This window comes from Coloeus monedula (assembly GCF_965178545.1).
Source record: "Coloeus monedula genome assembly, chromosome: 11".
Classification (NCBI taxonomy): Eukaryota; Metazoa; Chordata; class Aves; order Passeriformes; family Corvidae; genus Coloeus; species Coloeus monedula.
In genome coordinates, this window is record NC_138791.1 from 3,395,915 (window position 1) to 3,423,677 (window position 27,763).

Sequence of the window (27,763 nt, forward strand, 5' to 3'; positions counted from 1 at the left end):
TTTTTTTTTTAGTTTATTTTGGTGGTAGGAACACATTCCTATGTGTATAAAGTTTATCATAGCTAATTGCATAATGAAGGTGACACACAAAGTGGTAGAATCTGGAAAAAATGTACCTAAAAGAGGATTATCCTTCAATTTTGTCCAATATATAGTATCAATATGGCAGAAATAAATAAAAATCACATGCTGTTCTTGTAATAAAACTGTTTAATATCTCAAGACGTGGATCTAGTATTTTGATGTGAATATAATTGCAGTATAAGATAAAATGCCCGTAAGTCACCTCCTCAGGTGTCTTGACTACTCAGTTCTGAACTTTAGATGTTACTCTTGATAGCAATACCTAAACTTAAGCAGTGCTTCTCAATCAACTTTATGAGCCTGTTCTTCTAAACGCATCACATTTCCTATGTCTCAGTTTTTTAATCCATGATGTGGGGCACTTAATGAAGAGAGACACTCTCAAATAGTGGTCGGAGGGTATTTTCTTTGCATGCAATGCTGGTATATTTTCCAAAGAAAGATTGTGTTTAAATAACTAATAGATTATATAAGGTCACACTGTTTGCTCAGAACTTTTCAGTGATTTCTGTTTCCACCAGAGAGAGAATTGGTTGAAAATTAGAATTCTGTCTTGCCTTAAAATACTTATGTAACATTTATGAGGTAATGGAGATGAATTTTTGAGCAAAGAATAGAAGTATATCCAACACATATGTGGTTCAGAATACTGTCTCACTATGGTGAAATATGCAGATGAAAAAGAATTTGGATGGTGTTTTGTATTTGACATTATCTCATCAGTGATATAAAATGCTACCCTTGATTTCTTTCTTGAAAATGACTGTATTTTGTATTACTTGATATGTCTGAGAGACCAAACGTATGCTGCCATATGTGGCCAATGCTTACATTGCAATCTGTTTTAAGCCACCCTTGTATACATTTGTTATTCTAAAACAAAGTACTTTTTCATTTTCTAGCACTGTTTATAAATGTGGTTTACATAATGTGATGAATCTAACATCAACTGCACAAAGCTGCCTTGGAGCCTGCCCATCACATTTTAATAACATGACATATTCCTTTCGTGCTCACAACCAGTCCATGTGCAGTGTGGTCACATATTTTGGTTTTAGCTAAATTTTGGCTCCTCTCAGGCTGGACTGCACCATTTAACCAGCTGAGTACACAAAATGTGCCCTTCAGCTTCTGTAGTTCAGCTTGATTCTTCAGTATCTAAATATATTTTAAAATCTCTTTTTTAAATCATCATGCATGAATCAACTTTTGCTTGTTCATAGTTTTTAGCATGTTTTTGGCAGCTGACATAGAAACTGCAACAAAATACAGTTTCCTTTGCAGTCAAAGTCCTTGGTCCCTGATGTTTGTTAGCAACACAGCAATATTGCAGGGCGGGTGCTAACTTGCAATATTGAGGGGTTGTGTACAAAAAGAGCTGTAAAGTGCAAATGTACATATATCCATGGGATTGTCAGGCTTATCATGGCTTTTATGGATGCAAGGATGTGGTGACCTGCAATGACTGGAAAGGCAAAAGGTCACCTGAAGAAACATCTTGATTTTCACCCTTGCAGACAGTTTCTGTTGCCTCTGGACAGTCACTTACCTTTGTTCTACCTCAGGCTACAGATTAATACATATTCCTCAGTGTGGGAATGCCAATTTCAGAAGCCCCGAGCTGGCTTATTCCCTCCCCCCTTGGTGCTCTTCTCCTTAGTCCTGTGAAAAGGTTTGTGCACCAAACTGGATCAGGAAACTGCTTTGCCTGATCCATCGATGAAGGTCTTGAAATTAGTTGTGGTGTCTGTACCTGTCTTGCTTGTGATGCTGCTCACAAGTTTGGATAATGTGACATGGCATTTTTATGGAATAGGGGTATTTATCTGCCTTAGAGACGTTGGAAACACCAGACATTCTTTCATGGAAAATCAAACAGTAGTTAAAATGAAGAACTCTGCAACCAGTGCCAAACTACTGAATCACTCCAACAATGAGTTCTAAGGGAGAAGTTTCTGTTCTGGAATACAAGCTGGACTGAGAAGAACATTTCCTCATAGAGTATCAAGCGTTTACTCTGCCAAAGTTCAACAATGCTTTGAAAAACCCCAAACCTTGATCACCTGCAAATGCAAAATTTCCCCCTTTTCCCCCTTTGTTTTAACAAAGAGTATGAAAAGTATGGAATGTAAATGAGTGCCTGTTCTTAGACAGACTTTGGGTAGATTCCTATTGTTCAGAACATAAAGGCAATGCTTAAAGTGGTGACTTTCATCAGGTTCCAATGAGTTGTTAGTTTTAAGAAAAAAGAAATGTGGCTATCTACTCAAGAAAAAACCCAGTATTTAAAGCATGTTAGAGTGAAAAGGTAATTTCATTTAATTTGGTATTAGTTTTTCCTAACTTTACTTATCAACAAAAGTAATTTATGTTAATTAGAAATCCCAAGGCCCAAAAGAAGATGACTTTGACTCAGTTTGGGATAGACTGTTAGAAGTAGAAGCAGTGAATATCCCATTCCTGAGATAGCAATTAACTACAATTTGCACTACGTTGTCTAATGAAGAACCTGGGTCTGTAAATGTTTGCATGTACTTTGAGCACATCTGTTTTGTAGATGGAAAAACTAACAAGGTCTCTAGGAAGATCTCCAAAGTCAATTTGTTTGCAAGTTTTGAAACACATTTATTTTTCCACTTTGGAATAGTAGAAATGAAAGCATTTCTTTCATTCCTAATCATTAGTATCATTACTAACAATAAGGAGGGCATATTCTGATTCAAGAAGTGATTTCCCTATCATATTAATTAACTCAGCCTGTGTTCTGATGTATGTTTTTATCCGTGGGAATTTTCTGGGAGGGCCTCATTTGTTTCTCATCAACACAAAAGCAGTAATTCTGTCATGCAGGGTTGGGTCTAGCTCTAAATACTCCCAAGAAATTGGGAGCCTTTTGAAAAGTCTGATTTACTTTTAACAACTGATTAACAACTGCTGCTACAGTTTTAGTATTACTTTCTCATAATTAGGCTACTATTAAATTGCAGCTACTATGTGGGTACAATGTAATCTATATTATGTTCAAGTGGGCATTTTTAAAAAGGCAATTAAATTTGCTTTAATTACTTCTATACCATAAAGTGTCTTGTTGACTTTCAGCATTCATTTTTTCCCATTTCAGCTGTATGGGAAAATCACAAATAAGTCTTATCACTATCCTTCTTTTTTATGAAAAATTAAAGAAATAGGAAGATAGAAACTTCTAAATTAAGCCAAAAGACGATGTAGAAACTAGCAGAGAAGAGTTGTCAGACAGATGTCCTAATACACTATTTCCAAAGGTATTTGTTTGGAAATACAGGAGTGTGTTAGTTAAGAAGCTTGGTACCATGGATGGATTTGCACTACTTTTTGTCAGAGATGGAAATCCGCTGGATGACAGAAGCTCCTTTTACCACTCAGTGGAAATATTTATGTAAATTGAAAGAAAACATATGTCATAATTGCATATTAACTTGTGGTATGGAAAAAGAGATCTTTTTTGTAGAACAGTTTGTAAAGTAGAGGGTATTATTTTCTTCTTGAACACTTGTGTTCTACAAAGGGTAATTTCCATTTGGTTTTACCCCAGCAGAACAAAGGAGCCCTGACTTTAGAAAGTAACTTACCGATGAGTAACTTTTATTTTGTTAAGGAAGCAAATTATATCTTAATTTCATAGAATCATAGAATGGTTTGGGCTTGAAGGGATCTTAAAGATCATCCAGTTCCAACCCCCTGCTGTGGACATTTCTCAGCGTTTGATTCATACTGTGACTATACTTTTGTTCCATGGTTCTTAGAGTTTCTGTTTTTTCCAACTAATGGATAAGATGCACATCTCATGTAAAACCAGAGGATGTTCTTTGCTCAGGTTGGAAAGAAATTAAATTCAACTAAAATGGGAATTAATCGCTGTTTCTGTCATTTAAGGTTTTACCAGAGGCTCTTAAAATTGCCTTCAAAATAAATATAGAATACAGGCAATACAGGTTAATTTGAACCCATCTGTTGTCAAGAAAGAGAGTAATTATTGTGATGTTTCCAATGCTAAAACTAGACCTACACTAAAGAAATCAGTGGGTGGTAGGTTCAAAACAGAAGGAAATACCTCATGAAACATTTATAGTTGAGTTGTGGAAATGTGCAAGAAAGTGAAGTGGATTTTAATGTTTCATATAGACCCAAAAAGTAATTGGTCTAATTGAAAGAGGAAAAGTCTTGCTTCCTGAGTTCTTTGTAATGAGAGCCAAACTGAGCTGGAAAAAAAGGGAGAAAGAGTTTTCCCTGGAAGACTTGAAGTGAACAACCTTCACGGAGTAAGTCAGAACCATCCTGCATTAGGGGGAAGCCATGGATGTTTATAAAGAGCTGTCAGTTAAAGGGGGTTCAGAAACAAGAAATGTTCACAAGGGCTGTCATTCCCTGTCAGTTTTTAAGGAACAGAATGTGTGAGGCCAGAGGATGAAAGGTAATGGCGTAGCCAAAATTCAGGCATTTGGAGAAATTGCTGTGAAAAAAATGAGTACATTTTAATCCTTTCTCCTAATTTCAATCCTTTAAAAATACCATTACATAACTCACGTAGAAGATTCTTGTCTTTGTTGATAGTGTTGTTGAAGATCTAATATTTCCACAGCTGTGTTCAGTATTACTCCTTTGAGAAAAATATCTGTCTTGTGGAAAAAATAAGTCAGCTTTTATGCATTACTCTCATATGAAAAGTTCTCACAGAGAAACATAGATTTGTTTCAGGAATATTGCATGGAAAACCTGCAGATTTCTGTGTATGTACCTATAATACTGCACTCTTGGAATGAAAGTTCTTTTTGCTGAATTAACTGAACTGCTTCAAAGTACTTTGTAGGAAACAGTATGTTATGAGCTGGCCTGAAGAACTCACTTTATCAAAGATATAGTAATATAAATAACAGCCTAAAACAGAAGTAATGAATCAGAAGTTTGCATTCAGTAAGTGTGGGGAAATCTGCGTCCTGTACAAAGAATTAAACACGAAAGAAATGGAAATTCTACCAAACTACAGTAATTGTTTACTCAGTGGCTGTAGGAAGTTCCTTACATAACAGACCATTAAAGAAGAAATTACAAGGTTAAATGGTTTTTAAGATGAATCTTATAAATAATCCTGCTCGGAGTACTTTAATTTACTCTAATCCTTAAGTCCTTGGGGAAAAAAGACTATTTAATGAATGGAGCCAGGATGGCTCAAGCAGACTGGAAGAATATTTTTTGGGGGAATTCGCTCAACTCTTGAGTATTTGTTCACTTGTAGAGACTGCAGAGAATGTGTGTGCCCACTGTGGCTGGCAAAGCCATGGCACTGGACATGAAGCCCTGGGCAGGAACATCACTGGCCTTTACAGGAAAAGCGAATAGCACAGCCTTTGTACCTCCCAAACACCAGGTGATTTTCTGAGTTCAGCCTAACAGTTGTTGGACCTTATCATAAATAATTTTTTCCCAAAAAATTGGGCATTTCCCCCAACTGCCTTCATTCTAATAGCCAGAATAGTTTTGCATATTTTTATGCTCTTGTAGAAAAGAAATGTTTATGAGGTCTGGGGAAGAGGCACTGTTCCTTTTTCTTGACTTTAATACGGTCTTTGAACTAGTTGTAATGCACAACCCAAGATGAAAAATTTGCAGTTTCTGAATACAGAGCTTCGAAGTCAATGCTCCAGATAAACCGTATTACCCATAGAACTCCCAAGAGAAAATAAGTAAAAATGACAAATTTTAGTCACCAGGACAGTTGATTTTGGGGGGTAGCCCTCTGGATTCCCACATAGAGGCATCAATGAAGGATAGACCTGGAGGAAATACAGATTAAACTCTGCTGCTGGTTTTAGTGAGGGACTGAAATGAGATGGTTCATGTGAGCTGTGTGGGCTCATACAACAATGTTCAGCTACTGGGCCATGGCAAGAGGTGAAGTTGCCCTCAGCCTCCAGCCCAGCTCTCTGCTCAAATGAGATTCCCCTTTGTATCCTGTATTACCCTGCAACACTCCACTGTGGGAATTTTTACCAGACGTGACTGCAGAGTAGAGGCAGTCGTGTGCTGCTCCAAGAAACTCCAGAGCAATGACCAGATTGTGTGTTGGGAAACTCTATTAACTGTTCAGAGGCTGATAAAGTCAGTGAGTACTTCTAGAAATGTGAAAGATTCTGTCCAGCAGCAGTTAGGCAGGATGAGGAAGGATGAGGTCGGGCTCTACAGGAAATACATAAGCAAAGCTTTCCTGGGCCGGGTCAGAGCCCAGCTAGGCCAGTCCCCCGACTTTGTCAGTGACCACAAACATTTCCACAGACAAAGGGCATTGGTGTTTCTGGGCTTACTTTGCTTTCGCTTTCCTTGAAGCAAAGTAAAACTGTGGTTTTGGGACAGACGTTTCATTTAGTTTCAAGATTCACTCTGAGGTAGTTTGTCTTTTTTCTGCCGTTCCCAAGGGAATGGCAGGAGCTGTGTCAGGGAGGTTTAGGTTGGATATCAGGAAGGTGGGTGGTGGGGCACTGCCCATGCTCCCCAGGGAATGGTCACAGCCTCAAGGCTGCCAGAGCTCCAGTAATGTTTGGACAATGCTCTCAGGGATGCACAGGGTTGTGGGACTGTTGGGGTGTTTATACAGGGCCAAGGGCTGGATCAATGATCCCCCTGGATCCCTTCCAACTCAGAATATTCTGTGATCCTTTAAAGACTGATCAAACATTATCCAGTTGAGAGAAGCACATTTACTGTGTGAAAAAGTTGATTCCATGGAGGTAATGAATCTGTTGTTTTACTTTTGCCTTACTAACTGGAGTATTTCATTATCATTAAAGGGATGCTAATTGAGCGTTAATTGGTTTCTAGTGTGGTCAAACTGTTCTATGCAGTACTTGACCCTGTAAGTTTTTTCAGGGATGCACAATGGTGCAGGATGTGTTCTCAAAGGCAATTTAGTGACTTAGTAACTCTTGCATCGTGTAGAACGGAAGATTTTTATGAAGAGTTCTGCTTTGTGTTCTCTCTTCACTTCTTAAACTGAAAAGCAAAAAACAGTGCTGTGTCTTTATGGGTCTCTCCTAATGGAATTTTAATGCAGAACAGGGTGTCTGTTAGCAAGGAACATTACATCTGTAATGAGACTTCGTAACCTGGTTATTGGGGACATTGAACACTGTATTTCCACTGGACTTCATTATAGCACTTGCAACAAAATGGTGAAAATTATGCTTGCAGGCATTTGAGTATAGCTGCTTGGTACCTGAATTGGTACAAAACTTATGAGTTGGATGTTAATTTATTGGGAAAATAAAAAGCTAGATTCATTTTGATCATATGATTGTTTCTTAATGTGGAAAAGGAGATCTGTTTAATACATCTTAGAAGTTTTTATGTGACGTCTTCACTACTTTTAGATGGAAAAAGTGTTCCAGCATTTTTCCACGATACTTTGGGGCCTTGAGAGGGAACAGAAGTTGTTGACATCTTTAAATCAGAGCTCTTATTTCACATGTCTGCTGTTTTTTCCTTGTTTAAAATGGCCTTCAGTGTGCCAAGAGAAGTAAAATTAAAGCCTTGAAATAGAGTTTGGGATTCAATGGTAACTAACTATAAGAGAGGGGTCATGTTACTAAATATGCAATAAAAGCAGGGGGATCTCTTTTGTTCATTAGGAAACTGAAATGTGTGTCTGCTGAGTAAGTCCAACATATGATTATAAATCTTTTTGCATGGATGTTTATACCTTTTTCATTTTACAAGAAGACAGTGAGGCTGTTATGCAGGGCTTCTTCCAAATGTGAGGGTAGGTTACATGGTTCACTAAGCCTTTAAATGCTTCCCCAGCCAAAACCAGCTTTAAAGGAAATCTCTTTAAAAACATTCACTATTTCCAAAGGGTTGGCTTCACCTCTGTGGTTGGGATGTTCTGCAAGGTGGTCATGGTGTGGTTCTGACCCTCTCAGAGCAGTGGTTTGACCTGGAGTTTGGTCTTCCAAAACCTCACCCATGACTTCAGTGAGGAGAGGTGGTGTAGAGGTTGTAAGACATGTTGGTACCTCAAGTTCTTTGTTCCTTTGACATTGGTTGTTTGTTTGAGACTGTAAATCCAAAGCAGGTCCCTGAGGTTAAACTTCCAACTGAGGAGAGATTTTTTGAAGCTTCCTGAGGAAGCTTCCAGAATACCAGATACTGTATTGGTCTGCAAACCCACAGTCTGCAGACTGGTTCTCTGCCAAGTGCTTCATGCAGAAAGTTATTAGGGTTAATGCGTAAAATTATTTTGGTAGTATTTACTCATAATTTTACTATTTTACTGTCTGTAGACTTGTCTGAAAATTGTATACATTGGAATATAAACATAGTACTTAAATTACAAAATGTTTTCTCAGGAGAGTTTCAACCAGTTAACACTGGTATTACCACAGAAATGACAAACTGTTTATTTTCTTGCTGTAATCTAACTGTTTATAAAAGATGTGACTTGAAAGATCTTTAAAGTTCACTGATTCCTTTCAGTAAAAGTACAAATCTTTGGTAGAGAAATGTTAAAATTATGTTTCCTACTTCTGATAGTTATTTTCTTTCAGAGTGCTAAGGGGTTTTTGTAGTAAGTGCAAGCATGATGAGTGTTTCAGAATTGAAATTCAGAAATTACATCAACCACTCTCTTTAGTGTTACTGTAATAGTGAATTAACTGAGTGAAATTCACTTTGTTGTGGGCAAATAGAAAGCAAGTGGTTGTACAGCAACTGCTTTTTGGGGCAAAGTTGAGTGATTTGTAGCTTTGTCGTGGAGGGATCTCTATATATTAAATTGAAATGGAAAATGGAGAAGGGTATATATAGTATGAACTCAACATTTTTGGGGTCTCAGGTTCTAATAACCTCAACACATGGGTATTAATAATGAAAATCTCATTTCGGGAGGCATTTGATGCCTTTATTTTTCTGAGGGTTTTGTGTTGTTTTTGTTGGGATTTTTTCCTAAGAAAGATCTTTTACCTTGCTTAGAGGAAACATTGCCTCTAATTGTTCCTTTAAAATCAGAAAGCTGCCCAAGCTTCTACAGAAACAACATTATTTTGTTGGACACCTTTGCAGTTTTTATCATACCAGAAGTGCCTGTTCCTGTGCACAAAACAACAGCTCAGGCAGATCCTCAAAGTTCTGTCATCATTTACTCAGTAAAAATGGCAGTGTCTTTTATACCTTTTGTATTAATATGGTGATAACCACAGAATGTCTTCTGCTATGTTTCAATTTATAATGGGATTTAGCAAGTCATGTCAAAAGTCTGATGTGGGATACATGAGCCAACAGTGCAAGTCAGAACTTAGAAATCTGAGGGTCTAAACCCCCAAAATTCCTCATATGCCACAAAGCACTGTGGTTCTGGAATTGCTATGGCTGTTGAATCCTAACCTCCCCTATTCTGGTCTCTTACTGAGTATAAAGTATCTTTCCCTCTCATAGTTTCAACATTCACACCTTGTATTCAGATCTATTTACTGTGCATGTGTCTCTGGCTGGGTTACTGAAAACATCCTATTCCAGGTTTTGCTGTACTACAAGTAGTTTCCTCTCTGAAAAATGTTTAAAAAATTCTGGTGGGACATCTCTGCAATCTTAGCAACTTGCAGCTGGTTTGCTCTTGAATTCATCTGTGAATACAGGTCAGCTCCATCCGTGGAGAACAGGAGAAATGAGAATGCTGCTGTGCATCTCCCAAATCCAATTGCCTGGCAGAAGTGTTACTGGATTGGCTTAACAGGATCTCCCTCAAAGCAATTTTCATCAGGGACTTGCCATGAAGGCTCTCCCAGTATTTATATTTATATATTTATATATTTCATCAGATTTCTGAGTCTGATAACACTTAGCAGAACTGTATTCCATTCCCAGTCCAATGGCCTTCTTGAAGTATATTCATTTCCAATGTAAGCCTGCAAAAATTATTTGCTCGAATATATTTGAGAGAATAAACTAACTATAGTGGTTTTGTGTTGAGCTATCCTTGCATTTTTTTTTTCCTACTGGTGGCCAAAGTTTCTGAACTTGTTCCCTTGTTTTTCTTGACAGCAAATGCTCAGGTCACTATGGCCTAGAGTCACAAGCTGTAAAATGGTGACAATCCCATTTGCTTTGTTTATCAAATCCTTTCAAGCTCACTGTTTAAAAGTAATGAGAGTTGTTATAATAAAGCCCATTCCACTTCCAATGCAGTTGGTAATTTTGAAGAGTGGATTTAAGCTGCTTCCATCTGACATATGGAAACGTTGTGCAAGTTTAATTGCCCGTGTATTTCTGAAGTGAGGAAGCACCCATTTGTTGCATACCCTTCATCCCTTGGCTTCTTTCTCCTGCTTGGTCTTCTGCCTCTGCTACTGTTGTGTTCCGTTTCCAAAACATTTTTCCTTCACTCTCTGTCTCACTACTGGGGGCATTACATCAGCATTTTAACTTTGCTTTAGGTCGTGTTCTATTACTGAGGGCTTCCTTGATTCTCTTTGTATTAAATCCCCAGAGGAATAATCTTAGACAAATTACTTGCATAAAATTCACTTTTATGAAATCTTAATAGTGAAAGAGCACATTTTGGAGAACAAAAATATTAATGGCCACAAAAAATCTTGATTCATCTGTATTTTAGTGGTGTAAATCTGTATTTATCCCTTGCAAATCCAGTTGGAGAATTTCTTGTGGGTCTTACAAGTCTGAATGTTTAAAGAGAAGAATTCTATTTGAATAAAAATACTTGCAACAATATGTGGTGTTGTGCCTAAATTTATTATAAGACTACAGATCCTGTACAGTATAAAAATCTAAAAAACTAAGTACGGTGCAAATGAATGGAACCTATTACTGTGAGTTTAAAAATAATTTTTAAAAATTAAAATATGCTTTGTTTAAAAAAAAAAGCAACCAGATAGAAGATAATTGCTCATTCCTCTAGCTCATCAGAATCTGTGTTTGACTACAGGAAGCTTTTAGGGTCATCTAAAATAAACAATTTAACATTTTTTGTTAAAATTTCCCTTGGAAGAGAACTTCTCACTACAAAATGTTTGGTAGGAAATCCAGTACTGTGTGTTTTTTAAGAAATTTGATTCCTGCATTTCTAGAATGTTCATAGCTCAAGGACTTTTTTATGTACAATTTTTACAGTTGATGGTACTACTTAAAATGTTTTCAACTCAGTTAATCAAATAAGACAGGACCAAGCTGAGGATTTTGTTATATTCTTATATCCTAAAATCTGATCTTACAGAGGGTGTACCCGGGGGCACAGTTTGGCCTGTTGTGTTTAAGTAAATAGTGTTAATAGAAATAAAAATTGATGTCATAATCTTAAGCTTCAGTTTTTACATTTAATGGTTTTATAATGAAACAATATGAAGAAATACACTGGTACCTTACTTCAGTATATAATATACAGTATCATATTTATGGCAGTAGGAAGGGTTTAAATCAGAAATAAGCAGACCAGTGAGTAGGAGAGAATAAATAAAGCTGCATTCCTAGAGACAGAGGTTGCAGTGCAGAACTGGGGGGTTTATTTGGTCTTCTGTGGTTTAAGAACAACACTGCAATAGGATCTTATGCATGAAAATGAATGTGGGGAGAGCTGCCTTGTGTTGATGTAGTTGTTTTCAAGGTGAACGTGTTCCAAGTGGGAATCTTCATTCTCCTCACTGTGCTCATCCTCATCCTCGTGGTTGGTCTGAGTCCTGCAGATGCGTTCGGGGGGCACCGTCCTGTGGCACGGGGCAGGAATCATGATACAGTTATTCCAGATACTCTTAACTTCATTTATTTTAGAGTTGCTGTCTATTTAGATATTTGAAAATGTTGACTTAATCAGTACATTACATTTTCTCAATTACATATTTATTGAGGACTTTCAAAAGTCTTTTTTTTTTTTTTTTAACATTTTCTCTTTGCATTGTTTTCTCATTTATATCATATATTTACTTTTCCTGAGGAAAGTATTGCCATGTGTTGCTGAATGAAAACTTTGTCTGACACGTGGAAGATCCTCTCTCTGTCATTCCTTTGCTGTGCAAACAGCACAGAGGGCCCACACCCTGGCTCCACAGCTGGGGCTGGTGAAATCTGCTCACCAGGTGACTCCAACTGCTGACTCCTCCCATTATTTTGTTATCACTTTGGGCTCTGCTGGTGATTGCTGTGCCAGTCAAATTGTAGCTGCCCAAGCACTGTTACGGGTGAAAATCTTGGAAAGAACTGGTGCATCAGTTCTTTGTGAGCATTTTCAGTAATTGTAAGGGAGGGTGAAATCTCACTTTTATCATATTAAGAAATACTACAGAAGAAAACTCAGGATTCAGCTCCTCCTTCAGAATTTTCTTAATGAATATTTACTTAAAAATAACAAATTCCTAAAGCAAAGCATGTCTTATGACATTTATTTTAACGTCATTAATGTAACAAAGAGCTTGAAAATTACCTTATTTTATTATTGTTCAGTCTTAGAAAACGTAGTTTTCTCATTTCATCGATCCCAAAGGGTACAGCCTTTAATTCATTGTGGTCCAAAAAGAGCTCCCTCAGGGAGTGGTAAGCTCCAAAAAACGACACTGGGTCGATGCCATCGTCGGTGAGTTTGTTAAAGGACAGGTAGAGATACTCCAGCCCCGGCCTCATGTGGCCAAACACATAGCCTGGAATTCTTTCAATCTGGTTTCCTATAAGTACCAGATGGAGTAAAGATTTTGGCAGATAGGAGGGAACATGATACAACTTATTATAAGAGAGATCGATTGACTCCAAGTTCCTGCATTAAAGGAGAAAAGAAAAAAAAGGCTGAAACCCCTCAGATTGTTCTGTGCAAGGCTCTGCTTTGTGGCATTACCAGGGAATGAAATTTCCAGGGGAAATTTGTTTCTGTTAATGGGGTAGAATGCGTTTTATGGGACATGGTCATGCATAATTACTCTGGGAATAGAAAGAATTAAGTCATGAATTACCAATCAAGCACAAAGATTTCGTTGATGGGAAGAGATCTTCAGTAATGAGGGCAGGGGGAGCTGAACAGGGGAATCCCAAGGGACCAATTTGTGATTGCTGCAATAATGAGTTACACAGAACTGGAATAACCTTGGGACTTCAGTCAGTATCCCATTAACAGGGAGTTTTAAGCTTTGTTGTTAAAGCCCATTTGAAATGGAATTGTTGTGTGAATGAATCAGTCGCATGTGCTTCACTTCCTGGGTTGAGAGATGCTCTCAGTAGTAACAGCGTGGTTGTTTTCAGAATAAGGAATTTACAAGTTCAGGAATCAAGGGATAGGGCTGCAGCTGCTGGTGATGGCCAGGTACCCTGCTCAGCTTGGCAAATTATTTAGCAGGAAAATCAAAAGCACTATCACTTTTTACTACCTACATTCTCATTGCTTGCTCTGCTTATATTCTACTCTTAGACAAGGTAGTTGCACTGTCTTCCCTTCATCTTATTTACTTTTATAATTTTTAATCCAATGGGAAATAAAGCCAGGATAATATTGAATTATTTGTAAATTACCTGTGAGATAATTATATATTGATACTAAATTACCATATAATTGTATATAGTATTATTTATAATTAATGTTCATTTTTGAATGGGTGGTCAGAAAAAATAATGACTTTTCTGTTAATATGGTACAGATTTGAGGTAAAAGATCTATTTGACAGCTGAGTATCTTCTAGATTATACAATTAGGCAAGGGAAATTAAGAAAAATTAGCAAAGGAAAACAAATCAAAGGATAATTACAACTCTAAGTTAAAAGTAATGAAGTGCAAATATTTATTTCATTATCTCATTCACTAATAACAGAGAAAAATAAAATAAATGTACTTTAAATGTCTGGTACTTACTCTTGGTTTATCCAAGCTAAAGGTGCTATCCTGTGCTCTTCTAGTTTGTTATGCTTTAGTCCAATGATGTTGATGTTTCTGGTATGGTTAAAGCAAATTTCTGACACTTCTTCGATTTGATTATGTTCAAGATATAACTCCTGTAAGTGCATTTGGGAAGAAAATCTGTGAGATCAGAATAGGCTGGGTTTTCCTGTTGCAAATTCAAAATGGAGCAATTACCTGTCCTCTGTATTACCTGGTCTATCTGTTAATTCTGAATCTGAACCTGAGCCAGTTTGTAGCTGGAGTGGGATCTTCAGAAACACAATTTTTCAAAGCAATTGTTTTGTTTTCTCATTTGTGGAATACAGATTGCTTTGAAAGGGCAAAGAGAAGGAATTGCACCTTTTGGGTGTTTGTTGGGGGGTTGTTGTTGTTAATATTTATTTTGGTTGTTTTGTTTTCTTTTTACCTCAAGAGTGGCAGGAAGACCTTGTGGGATAATTCTAAATTTATTTCTTCCCAGTCGCAAATAAGAGAGACTTTTCAAAGGATAAAAGGCCAAAGGACTGACATTTGCTTCACTAAGTTTATTTCCTTCTAATTCCAGCGTGACCAAGTTCTTTAAATCTAGGGAGAAAAAGTTTAATTTCAGTTAATTAACGCCATCTTATCTCTCGTTAAAATACATGTTCATAATTTAACAGTCTTAAACATTACCAGATCAGTTCACAGCAATGAAAAAATAAAATGAACTGATTTTATTATCTCATAATCATGGAATTTTATTGTTTATAAGTTCATAGAGCTTTAGAGATTGAACAAAGCTTTATTTACATTTTCCTCTCCCAGTCCAAATGGAAAGGGCAGCAGCTGATCCAGTTTAGGTGGGACCCTTTTGGCAGGAGAGGAAAGGAAGCAAAAAAGTCCATCAAATTCTGATGTGGATGGCACCCTTCTTTTTTCTTTCTCTTTTTTCTGTCAGCCTGTGTTTCACTTGGCTTAAAACAATCATGGTTGACTCCAATTATATTCTCCCTGATTTTTCATGGACATCAAATTCTGTTCTCTTCCTTGCAATTTAAAAATAACTAAAATGGTTTCACCACAAATAAAGCCATCAGCTTCCAGGTGGGGATAGGAGGTGTCTTCAGCATATTTCAAATTCACCTTTATTTAGTGACCTTAAATAGAAGCTGCTCTGGGGGAGGAGCAGTTGCATTAGAAGGGAAAATGTAATTTTTCAAATACTTTGTCATGCAAATCTTTCAGCTTTTGTTGCCTTTTGAAAACATGGCACCATAAGGCTAACAGTTATTTTTCTATGTCAAACCAGGTGCATTTGGTTCAGCGTTCAGGTTTTCAAATTTATTTTACACTCTTCATATAATTGACATTAGTTATTTAAATACCTTTTAAGCCATCTTCATCGATGGCATGAAGTTGGTTGTCATTTATTTTTATTTCTTCCAAAGCTGATGGCAGTTCAGAGGGGATATGTACCAGCATATTTCCATCCAGATACAAACGTTTCAGCTTTTTCAAGATCTTATCACAGGGATGAAGAAAGAGCACTTTGATTATCAAGTTGCAAAATACTCAGTTAAACATACAATATAATCATAGTTAAGATTTTCTTAAACACACACTTTTAAAGGTTTTCAGCAGCAGTGCAGTCATATCCACTATTTTGAATTAAAAAGTCATGTTTTCTCTTATCAGTCTAATTAATTGGTTTCTTTCTGCTAAATATTAACAGAAGTGCCAGTTAATGTCATGTGTAACTGGAAGAGCTCCCATACAGCCCTGCTGCAGTTCCCCAGGATCACTGTTTGCATTCCTGCTGCTCTCTGTGAATCTTGGAAGTATTGCCTCACTACATTGTGCAGTATTTAGGACTTCAAAGTACATGCATTTAGAAATTATGTGCTTATCCTCTTCATTTGTGAGCAAATTGATGATTTTCTGTAGGTCAGCAAATTTACTCAGGCAGAAAGACAACAACTGTTTCAGTAAGTGAGGATTTTTATGCTTAAGCTATCTTAAAAAATTGGTATGAAAAATCATATCCTAATTTTAATTCTTGATCATAGTGAGAGATTTCTTGAAGTAGCCAGGTTTGCCTGTACAGTAATTATACAGTGTTTACCTATACAAGGTGAAAAGTGATTTAGATTCATAAAATGAAAAGCAAAAAACACTTTTAAGCAGTAATTATTGAGAGGGTAGCAGAAGAGTTAGGCTTTCTTACTTTGAATGCTTTGGGACCTATGCCAGGAGAGGTAATGTTATTTTTACTCAGATCAATCCATTCCAAATTAGGTATCCCATTGAATGCTTCATCTGAGATAGCAGTGATGCTATTTCCTAGAACAGAAGGCAAGAGAAAAGTTTGAATTATGAAATACAGTCTGCACCTGAGCTGTGTAGTATTGCACATAGAAAATACGTCACAAAACCAGCTGCATTATGGACAATAATTGTGTGTAGATATCTTCATCTTAGAATTTAAACACTGGTATGCAAATCTAATGTTTGTAATTCATTGTTTTAAAGGTTTAACTGTAAAATTAATTCTAATTCTTTTCTATGGTAAGGAATGACAAAGCCTTAACAGTGCTGTTGACTACCTTTGAGGGTGGATAATGTCACAAAAGTCATGCAAAGTAGACCCATTAATTACCTGTAAGGTCTAAACTTGTTAGGTCTGGATCTGAGATGGGTGGTATTTGTGTAAGTTTGGCATTAATGCAGCTTACTGTGGTGTCCGAGGTGGAACATCCAGATGGCAAAGGAGGAGCTTCTACGGGTGGAACAGGAATTGGGAAATGAGCTGGAATTCTGAAAGCACCATCGTCTTCATCACTTTCATACTGCACATCTCCTTCAGCTCCCGCTCTTGGGACAGGCAGCTTCTCTCTGCGATGCCCTTTGTGCCTCTGGCGATTCTTTCTGCCTTTCCTTTTTCTTTTCTTTTCCCCTTTTTTGTGACCCTCTTTGTCTCTAATCTCTATCACTTCTGTTGGAAGCAGCTCGTCCTTTTCCATTTGAGTTTGTGCTGATGGCAGAATGTTGGTGTTGTTGAGGTCCTTGGGTTCTGGGGAATCACCAGACAACTCACTGATGTCATCCAGTGAAATTATGCTGGAGTCCAAAGAGGAGGCTGGCCAGGGCAATGAGAAAAAAACCCAAAACAACACAAAAGAGTCTGATAAGAAACTAAAATATTAGTAAGCACTGTTTCCCACATACAGTAAAAAACTATGGCTATAGAATAGTGCTCCTCTAGAATGTGGTTTGAAGAATAAAAACGTGGTGTTAGATTGCTGCTTGAGAAAAGAGACACTTGACTGAGAAATGATTGAGCCAGCCATACAGAACAGTTTGTACACAGCTATGATTCATGACAAGTCCAGAGAAAAAGGTGGAAAAATTAATATAGCTTTCATTATCTTCCTTTTTGACTTCTTATTAATTATTGAGTTTGTGTTGATGGAGGTGTCTAAAGAGGAAAAATAATGTGTCTGGGAGTGGGAGGTAATTTGGAAAAAATTCACAGAGGTCAAGACTTGTTCTCGTCCAGAAGGAACTGTCAGGGGAGGAGTTGGCTGCAGGTGGGGATCTCACCAGGGAAATGCATTAACTTCATTACCAAAATGCAGTTTTTATTTCCATAATAGGACAATTCCAATAAAAGGAGTTTAAGTGTTTCAGTCAACATGACTTTTACAGTTCTCCAGTTAATTCCTATGATGTCTTGTCTCAGAGTATCACATGCACATACACACGAGGATAAATATTTCTTACAGCAAGAGGAGATTGCGTTCAGTACTTTGCAGATATAAGATATTGGGAGTGCGGGAAGGAAAAGAAGGAAATTGCATCTCATACTTCTCTCCTCCATTCCTTTTCTTTTTAAAGGTACTGATTTTATTTAAATTACTGTGAAAAAGCAAGATTGTAGTTCTGTGGCTCACAAGAGTGCGAATTGACTTTCTGCTCTTGATTTACATCAAATAGCTGCGGTTTTTTGCACTCTGTATGTCTAATACATTTATAATGGCCAGTAGTTATTGGTTGATCCTTTGTAAATGGAAGTGGGATAGAAAATATAAATAGATGTTATTTCTTCTTCTATTTACAAAATTTTGTAGAGGTAGGAGAGAACCAGAAAGGGGAAAATAAAAAAAATAAATAAATACAATTGTCTTTACTACTGCATATTTAGCATCATCTTTTCTTTAAATGTTGTATCAAACTCATCTAACAGAGTACTCTGAGAAACTGAGGTCAGCTTGAGTGGAAACACTGAAGAGCTGCTTTTATCATGGAATTCAGGAAAATGTGTACCTTGTAACTCTCAGGATCATTAAATGCAGTGTTTGTGTTAGGTTTTAAACGAGGCAATTTCAAACCAGTAAATCTGTGGTGTCCCATACCAGTCTCAGAACACACTGGGCAGCATTCTCCTGCAGGAATGATGGTCTGGGGACATTTCAGAGGGTGGCACATGGTTGTGTCACAGATCACCTCTCCCTTGGAGCAGAGACAGGTGACGCAGGGCTTGGGAGACCACACGGCTTTATCAAACATGATCATCCCATTGGCTGTGCACTGCCCGTTCTTTCCTAGGAGCAGAAAATGGGAAACTGGAGTTAAACACTTAAACTCAACCAACAGCGTTCATTAAAAACTTTGGAAAGAAGCACTGCTATTTTGTTCTTATTTTGAAAATATGTGAAATACACCCTTTTTTAAAGGATCTTCTCATTATTCCTGACTTTTCATAGCTGTATTTTCTTAAGTTTATTTGTAATCTCCAGTCATGCAAAACCTGAATATTTTTTTCAGGCCTTCTGTTCCTCTCTTGTGCACCAGAGATCTTTTCTAATATCTTGCATGTTAAATGAGAAAGCTTTATGAAGGCCCTATGGAACTGGGAGGGTAACAATATTCGGTTTATAGTGGCAGTTCCTAGGCTTGGTGAAAGTAAAGTCCATTCTGGGATGACTGATGAGATGGCAAAAATCTCCACTTCCCTGGAACTTGCTTTATCTGAAAAAAAAAAAAAAACCCTCCTTGCTAGAAAAGTAGCAATCTAGAACAGCTTGTGCTGTGAAATACTCTGTCTCTTAGGTTTCTGGACATGCATCTACAAAAGATTGAGATCTCCCCAGGGTACCAGCTGAAATTTTCAGAAAGAAATGTAGTATTTTGAGCTCTACTCAGATATTCAGTAGGCAAGTGATTTGGAGAGCACAGAGACTTGGGAAGGAAACTAATCCCAGTTTCCCTTCCTTCCAGCGGTGGAGTTTCCCTCAGCAGAGTCTTCCCTGGGCAGATCCCCCCCCAGCCTCCAGGACAAACATTGCTCTTCAGCAAGATACTTTTTTATTTTTGGTCTTTTGAGAGAAGGAAAGCCAAGACTGAGATTCTTCACCCCATGCAAATATTCCTATTTACGAGTGTACCTCTAAATCTCGTTGAGAAGCTGAACTCCCTCTACACCTTTTTCCTCTTCCTAATCAACCTAAGAATGCATTGCTGAAGTGTTATTTCAAGATGAAAACCCATTTCTAAGTTAACTTTGTACTTCCCTGCATATAAAGAAAAAGAAATTTCCTTTTTTCCTATTCAGTTTGACTTCCTCCTTCAGATGAAAGTTAATACAGCAGAAAAACCTTATCTCACCTGAATCTGCATGCCAAGAGACTTTCATTTGTGGTACACAAATTGTCTTTGGAGGAGTTGTTTGCAGGGTTTGTTTTTCCCACACTCCGCCCTGCTCAGTGCCTGGGTGTTCAGTTTTAATAAGAGTATTCAGGAGAGCCTCTAAATAACCTTGTCAGAATATTGTAAATATTTGGTTTGAAATGTCTCTGGAATTAATATTTGTCTCAAAATGAGGCATTTTGCAAAGTCTTTCAAGGTAGTCCTACTGTCAGCTTCATAACAAAGGTTCTTCCTTTGTCCTTCTCCTTAAAGACCATTGGGTATGAATCTGTTTTCTACAGGAAAAATTAATTATCAGAATCATCCAATTTGGATGATCCTCTATATTCCATATATTTTTTTAAATGCTGTGATTTAAATTGCTCTTAGGATGGAAAAGGTGAGAAATTAACATTTTGAGTAGTTGCATCTTGGTTTTTCAAAGGTCTGGGACATCTCTGCATCATTTCAGCTGCATAAAGTTGTGCTCTAAGCAACTCCAACCATGTCAACTGCAGGAGGAGAGGAATTAGCCCAGGCCAAGTGTTAGTTGGCTTTAAGTCCCTTGTCATTCTACCCAGGTATCTGCAACCCAGCTGTTTGCTGGATCCTAACTTTGAGGTTTATATGCTTGCCAGTACACCACAATATTTCTTTTAAATAATCTCCAAAAGAAACACAAAAAGAATCCTGCACTTTCTCAAGTTAAACAATAAAACATCAGCTGTTCCAGAGGAGCATAATCTGGCCTGGGAAGAAAATTCTTCTGTGCTTCCTAAAATTCTTTCTTTTGTTTTAGCTACTAGACTGTATCTGAAGTCAGTGCAGATCTTGTCTGAATAAGCATAAAGATAGGAGTTATCAGGCTTGGCCTCTGCAGGCTTCTGTAACAAATGATCCTTTTTTCTGTGTACACTAGAGTTGCATAAGGCAGGAGCAGTGTTACCCTTTTGGTGCACTACTGTCAGAACTACTGTCTGGCACTGCTGGGGATTCTCAGAACCCCTGTGAGACACAATAAAGGCTCTACTGAGATGCTCCTTAAATTTCCTGACCACTGAGTCACTTCAGCTTGGTGGTGCAAGCAAGGAGAAGTGGGGGGCAAGAGAGATTAGAAACAGTGACCATCCTACTCTGCTCTACCTCATGGACAGACAACTGCAGATTGTCTTATGTTGTGGCCAACTGTTTGATTTAATTTAAATATTCACATGATTCTAATCTGGAGGAAGGAGATACGTCTGGTTACTGTTAAACTTCCATTTAACTGTTAATTTTCATCCTGCATATATCTGTAAATTGGGGTGGGTTTTTTATTTTTAGTCTACTGAGATCAAAACAAGTAGCTAAGAGAATGGAAATTAATGTTTGGATTGCATTTTCTTCTATTCTGGAGCATGATTAATAATGGTGTTCTATTATTTAATAGGCTCTGTTTTTTCCAAATCTGACATTAACTTGAAAAAATTTTGAACTTTAAAAGCTAGACTAAAAAATACCTTGTGGTTCCAGTCTTTGGCAGATGAGCATAGGACTTTTAACCTTTGGAAATATGGTGTAAATTCAGCATGGAGTTCCAAATAAAATGAGTTCAGTGGTTTTAGCTCAGCTTTTGGATGCAAGTCCAGATAGAAAGAAACAAGCGGGGCGGGGAGGGGGAAGAGCTGTGCATTATTTCAGCATGACTGATGGTCCTGACAGAAACTCTGGAATATCTTACATGAACTGTATGCTACTTACGTGGTATTTTCCTCTGTTTAATTTAAAAAATATTTTTAAATTAAAGGTTTGACATTAGTAATATGTATAATATTGTAATACACACTGGAAATGCCACAGTCCAGAATTTTGCTAGTTTTCCTATTCAAACCCCTTACTTTCAAATATTTGATTTGAAATGGTGGTTCAGCCTTTCTGAAAATAAGGACTCACAATAAACAGTAATTGTGGAGAAAATGTGGCTAATTTATGTTTGAGACCTCTCAACCCAGTGGTCATGTCTGTTGTGGGACACACTGAAAGGCTTAAATTCTTGCTTATAAAAATAAATTATTATCATTTATATAGAACATGGTAATCAGGGCATTCTTTTCTTTTTCCATAAAATTAATTAAACTGCATATGAATATTTTACTTAGTGTGTGATCTCTTGATGGAGGAATGGAAATACCTGTATCTTTGTATCTACAGAGAGGACACAACCTTGTACTTCCTTACAACATCCCACTGTCTTTTCTTCAACCTTCAAACCTCTTTCTATGAAAAGAAATGGAACATTGTAACATCTAATAATTTTTGATTGGTTCATGACTGGTTTCAAATTGAAAAGTACTGATAGTGCTATTCCGAAGTTACTGTTTTTTGAATGGATCACTGATTTTTAGATTCTTTATTGAATGAGGGTTTTTCTCTCTGAATTTAGTTTTCTATCGTAAGCATCTTGTTTATAGTGTAACTTCCCATATTGCAACTACTACCAAGTGTTAGTAAGTTATCTACAAAATCAAGAATTATTCCTGAAAGTTTGCACGTAGACATAGTTTGCTTTTCAGAAATGCAACCCATAAAGTAAAAATAAAAGAACTTGAATTCATTTTAATGAACACTTATGTTACTGGTGTTGGGGCTTCAGTGAGATGTTATTTGACTTATTGAGCAATAAATTCTTCAAAATGGCCTTCAAACTTGCTACACGTTTGAAGTTATGAAAATATCCCAACAAATTTTTTGTTAGTTTAGATCAAAAAATAACGCAGAAAAATTGCAGGAAATATTGCTGTTACCTGGCAGAGCAGGATTCACGTAAAAAGCCTCATGTGCCAACCACCAAGCTACCGTGGAAGGCCGCAGGTATATGTGGCAAGTGAGCTAAAATAAAGCTTTAATGAGTTGATATGTTTGAAATGAAAAGCCAGCCCCCCACAAGGAGCAGAGGGGCTCTGTTCTCACCTGGTAAGACACTGTAGGTGCTCTCATGTTCCCCCAGCCCCACGAGGGAGTCAAACACCCCCATCACGCTGTCATCAATGTTAATGAGGGGGATCCTGGGCCCCGGGGGCTCCATCCCGGGGGTCCTCGGGGCCCTGTGCCCTGCCCAGGGGCTCCTTCCCAGCCCTCGCTGGCGCATCCTCCTCCTCTGCCTCCTGCCAGCACCGCCTTCAGCTGGGCAAAAGTCAGTGCACAGCGAGACCAGCAGGAAATAACAGAGTAAGGATGGTGCCTGCATGGTCTTGTGTGTCCCACAGAGTATCCTGGAATGGGAAAAGAGAGGGAAGTTAGGTACCTGGAGAGCTTTTAGGACTATGTCAGTCACACAGGGCATTTTTCAAGGCAGGTGAACCAATACATGGTAGGCCAAATATAACCGAGTTTCCCCTCGGAAAGGAATTGCCCTCTGAGAGCTACATGACCAATTTGATTTTAGTGATTCTCAGCAGTCACAGTCAAACAGGTGCTGGTTTGTATTTGGGGCTGCATTCAAAGAGGTGCTTTAGATTTGCAGTGCATTGGCAGTTCAGTAATTGTTGCTGCTTCCAGCAAGGGACTTCTCGAGACTTCTGTAAAGTGTGTCGTCTTTTTTTTTTTTCTTGTGATTGCTAGTATTTCTTCCAGGGTGTTGTAACTTCTGGGCTTGGGAATGGCAGAGTAACAGAAAAATACCCAATTCATTTGTGATGTGCTGCCCCAAATGCTTTTTGTTTGGCATTTCTGTGCTTGGCATTTTTTCACTGTAAATGAAAATATGTTGCTTTTCCATCTATCTCTGGCCATCCTCTTCTCTAACAGATCTGCTTGGTTCTGCAGAGGAGACCTTCAGGAAGTTTGTGCTATTTGTGACATCCCACAGCTGCTTTTCCAGTGGAAGTTTTTATTAAGTGTAGGGTCTAATCAGGTCGATCTATAATGGGCTGTGTTCTGCATTTACTTATTAAGAAATTCAAAATAATTGGGCCTTCTTATGCTTGTGACAGAAAAATACATTTACTGTCACCAATAGGTGGCATTCCAAAACAGAGCAGTCAGGATTCAGGAGTATGCACAGGAAGCGTATCCAGCAGTAGATTGCTGTACCAGTGTGGAAATAAGGCCCTGCATATCCAGGGTTATTAATGATTTGTCAGAGCTCTGCTGCATAATTCTTTCAAAAAGGAAATGCTTCTGTCCTGTGGCCTATTTTAACTGACACAGCAGAGACAGGAGACATTTATGTTCTTGGGAGAGTGAGAATTAGTGAAGAACTTGGAGCTCTCGGGCTTTGTTGCCAAGACAAGGCTTAGAGCATGTCCATGGTTTTTCTCAAAGGAACTTTTGAGGGGATTAAAAAAAGCTTTTTCTTAATGTTCATCAGTCTGGCTTTATATGTCATCTTTCACTTTGGAGTTGATCTTATTATAATTATGTTGAGTAAATACTGGATAGTATTTTTTCGGGAACTTGAACTGGGTTTTTGCCTGAATTGGATTTTGTTAAAAAGCTTGTTCATCTTGGTATTTTCTGATTTATAGAACAGGCCAAGTTTTTGGTACAAGTTGCCTAACTGTTCTTTAACATAAGGCACATGATTGATTGCATGTTTTTCATGCTTTCCACATCATAATTCTCATGTTTTTTATCCTCATATTTTAAAATGGGAAGTTGGCAGTAAATAAGCTTGAGAGTCCGCATTTTACTTTTTAATATTGTAGTTTCTGTGTTCAACTGTTTTAATTTTAAAATGTTATCGCAAATTTAGATATTAATTTGCAGGATTTGAAGTTAATGTTTTTATTTCTATATAAAGGGAATTTGAGATGCAAGCATCTCCCACAAATCTTCACAGCATCTCCTGGAATGGCAGGTTTTGAAATGAATCCAATCTTTAGTTTGCTGCTTTCTCAGAAATCACTTATTCCAAAATGCTGTATAGACTCTGTAGCCTTTTATTTACAGAAATTGCTGTTAGTTAATGTATCAGATAGCTGCAGGAGCTTGCCCTCTGCATTGAAAATGCCTGTTCTTGTTGAGAAAGTGCTCATTTCTGAGTGCCTCAGGACAAATGACCCAATGCCTTTGGTTTCTGACTTGCATGGTAATGAGTGGCTATAAAATTACACAGGAAACTTCTGTTCCACCAGCTGGGCTGAAAAACACTAAGAGCCCTCAGGGAAAACTGGAGGTACAAAGGAAAGGCTTGAACATGTGTGTTCATTCTGTCAAGTTTCTGACATCTTAATTATGGTCCCATTTTTCTGGGGTACTCTATAATAACACCATAGCTGTGCAGTTACCATGCTGCTACATTACACTTGGGCTTTTTTAACATTTAACTATTTCTTCCTGTGACCAGAGACACATAATGGCATGACTGAAATACTTTTCCATTCTCCATCTCTTTTTAAAAGTCAGGAATAATACAGGGTGAATAATATTACATTAACTGTACAAAAGATGTTTTGCTAGGAACTTAAAGAGTAAAATTCTGTAATAAATCAAATTATTTTAAAGTGGAACTTGGTTTCATAGAATACTTTATAAATACAAATTTTAAAATCAGAAACAAAACAACAGAAAACACACCACACCCCCCAAAAAAAAGTCTTTATAAACTAATCCTGTTCATATATGTGAGTTTATATGAAGCTTTTTTTACACCAATTTAACTCTTCAGCACTGAAAGCTTACTATTGCTACTTTCAACCAAATGGTGTTCTTTGCATGCAGAACTCGGGCTGCTGAGTTCTTTCCTTGCCTTATTTAACAAGTGCTGCCTCATATTTTAAGGCCCAAATTGAAAGGCCTTGGGTGCTTTGGGCCTTTGCTGCCCATGTCTGAGATCCTCAGATTATCTCTCAGGAGATTGTATTTTGTATAGGGCCAGCCAACTTTTAATTTGGGGAGATTTCGCCTATTCAATTTATGACTTTTATAATAAATCATTGCATAGTAAATTAAATTATAGCTAGCCAGTGTAATTAAATTAATTGCTTGTGTTGCCACATCCTCTCAATGTGGCTGCATTGCTATGCAGTGTATATATATACTGCACAGCAATATATACCAATTTTCATTTTACCCATAAATATTTAGATCAGGCACAGTATGTGAAAGCATCTTTATTACCTTTACTTTTTCTATGTAATGTGTTCAGCAATTTGTAGCTTTATCTTCAGTATCTGTCAGTTTGCTGTTATGTTAATGGAAATAGTTAATTTTTTAAAGGAGAGAGCCTTTAGAAATACCAGAGTATCAGAATTTATTAAATAATCCGTCTTTATCCATTCAGTCTAAATTCAAACACGTTCCTAAGATGTCAGCCTTATTTCTCATGACACACAGGGGTTAAAGTGCTTTACCAAGATTTTTTACTGACTCTTTTTTAAATGCATTGCACAGAAATGAGTTACATTTATTCATAGCAGCCAGACCAGTTGCACTTTCTGTTAGTTTAAGTTGGATGTGCATGGCAAACATTCAGACAGAACAAAAAGCAGCTCAAGGGGTATTGCACACTTTATCTAGAAAAGCATTTCTGTTCAGTATTGCTAAATATAGCCCACATTATTTCATTTCAAATATTACATATTTGCAAAGTTAACATGAAGTTTAAGCCATTCAACACCATGCTTTAAGCAGTAATTTAAAATGTAAAACATTTTACCTTGTAATCTAACCTAACAGCAGATTCTGCTTGCTGTCATTTAGTCTCCCGTTGCAAATGAAACAAAAAATCTCAGTGATATCTTTAAAACAAACAGAGAAACTGTAGGGATTGTTGAAACATGTGAGATGATTCCTTAGTTAAGTCTGAAATAGCTTCTTCCCCTGGGGACCCAGGGCTGAGTTCTGTGTGCAGAGACTCAGCTCGTGCTGGTGCTCGGAGCACTGGAACCTTGCTCGGGCAAATGAGGAGCAGCACAATGCCTTCGGTCCCGAGGCTGACAAGGCACAGCTGGAAATCCTTTTCCAGTACTTACAGTCACATAAGGAACAGGGAAATGGAGTGTTTTCAAAAGAAACAAAAAAAATGTGTATTTTATTCGGTGCTGGTTTATGTATTTAGAAGTTTAGTTTCCAGGTGGCATGACTTTAATGTACATTTATTTAAAATAATAAGATCTAATACACTTTGGTAGATGTAGCCTTAACATAAAAGCATTTATTAAAATTAGAACTTTTTTTTTCAATTCATGTTTTCTTAATCCCCTCCTGCACTTAAAAAGCCTGTCATCTATAAGCAGCAAACCTTGTTGTTGAAGTTTTAGCATGGAAAGTTTTTCTTTTGTCTATTTACAGCGATGATTTCACTTCGAGTTGTAGCTTATGCATGGAAAATAAAACGACCGGAGCACTTTCCCTTCATTTTTTCTCTTTGTAAGGCTAATTACATCCTGAAACATGATCCTGAAGCTCAGCTCTGCAGAAGCTGCGGGGAAGTTAGTGATCCAGAGAGGAGAAGGGAGTGTGAGGGAAGGGAGGGAAGAAGGGTACATTACCACAGGTCCTGTGTGCGCCAGCAGAGCCTTTTCCTGCATCCCCAGATCGCGCGGCTGCGGAGTGTCCGGGTGGGTAATGGGATGGATGGGTCTGGTGAGCTTCAAAATGACAAATTCACCTGGGAGGCCGAGTTGTCTGAGTTCTGCTGACATTAAAAATTGGTCGTTTGCTTGCGCTCACACTCTGAGGAATATTTAGACAGATAGTCATGGAATGGTGTAACCATTGAGTTAACCATAATTGTTAACTGGTGTGTGGCGGAAAGATCCTGGGAGAACACATTGTCTCTTAAAATAGGCATTCACTTCCCACTGTGCTCTGCTTTGCAAAGGCAAAAGAAGAAATATTAAATTTTGGTAATTTATCTGGAGCTGTTAGAAGGGAATGGAGACAGTCACTTAAAAAATGGAGTGAAAATCCAGATGGAAGGAACTTTAAAGTTTATCCCATTCCACCCCTCTGCCCTGGGCAGGGACACCTTCCACTATCCCAGGGTGCTCCAAGCCCCGTCCAACCTGGCCTTGGACACTGCCAGGGATCCAGGGGCAGCCACAGCTTCTCTGGGCAGCCTGTGCCAGGGCCTCCCCACCCTCACAGGGAGGAATTCCTTCCTAATATCCCATCTAACCCTGCCCTCCTTCAGCTTAA

General features: G+C 37.8%; 2 protein-coding genes across 2 annotated transcripts in view; one reads left to right on the plus strand and one right to left on the minus strand.

Annotated features, from left to right (window-relative positions):
- CENPP (centromere protein P) overlaps window positions 1-27,763 on the plus strand; it is a gene marked incomplete at both ends in the record, with an annotated part of 109,897 nt that overhangs the window by 65,893 nt on the left and 16,241 nt on the right. The gene's annotated exons all lie outside the window — the stretch shown is intronic.
- Window positions 11,624-26,309, minus strand: ECM2 (extracellular matrix protein 2; the record flags this gene model as incomplete). Its single annotated transcript, XM_082288648.1, has 10 exons — window positions 26,280-26,309; window positions 22,592-22,893; window positions 18,370-18,558; window positions 16,614-17,093; window positions 16,182-16,297; window positions 15,343-15,478; window positions 14,403-14,560; window positions 13,949-14,088; window positions 12,539-12,865; window positions 11,624-11,825 (listed from the first exon to the last, which is right to left on the minus strand). The coding sequence occupies exons 2-10, from the start codon at window positions 22,866-22,868 to the stop codon at window positions 11,624-11,626; spliced, it is 2,025 nt and encodes a 674-aa protein (XP_082144774.1). The 5' UTR covers window positions 22,869-22,893; window positions 26,280-26,309.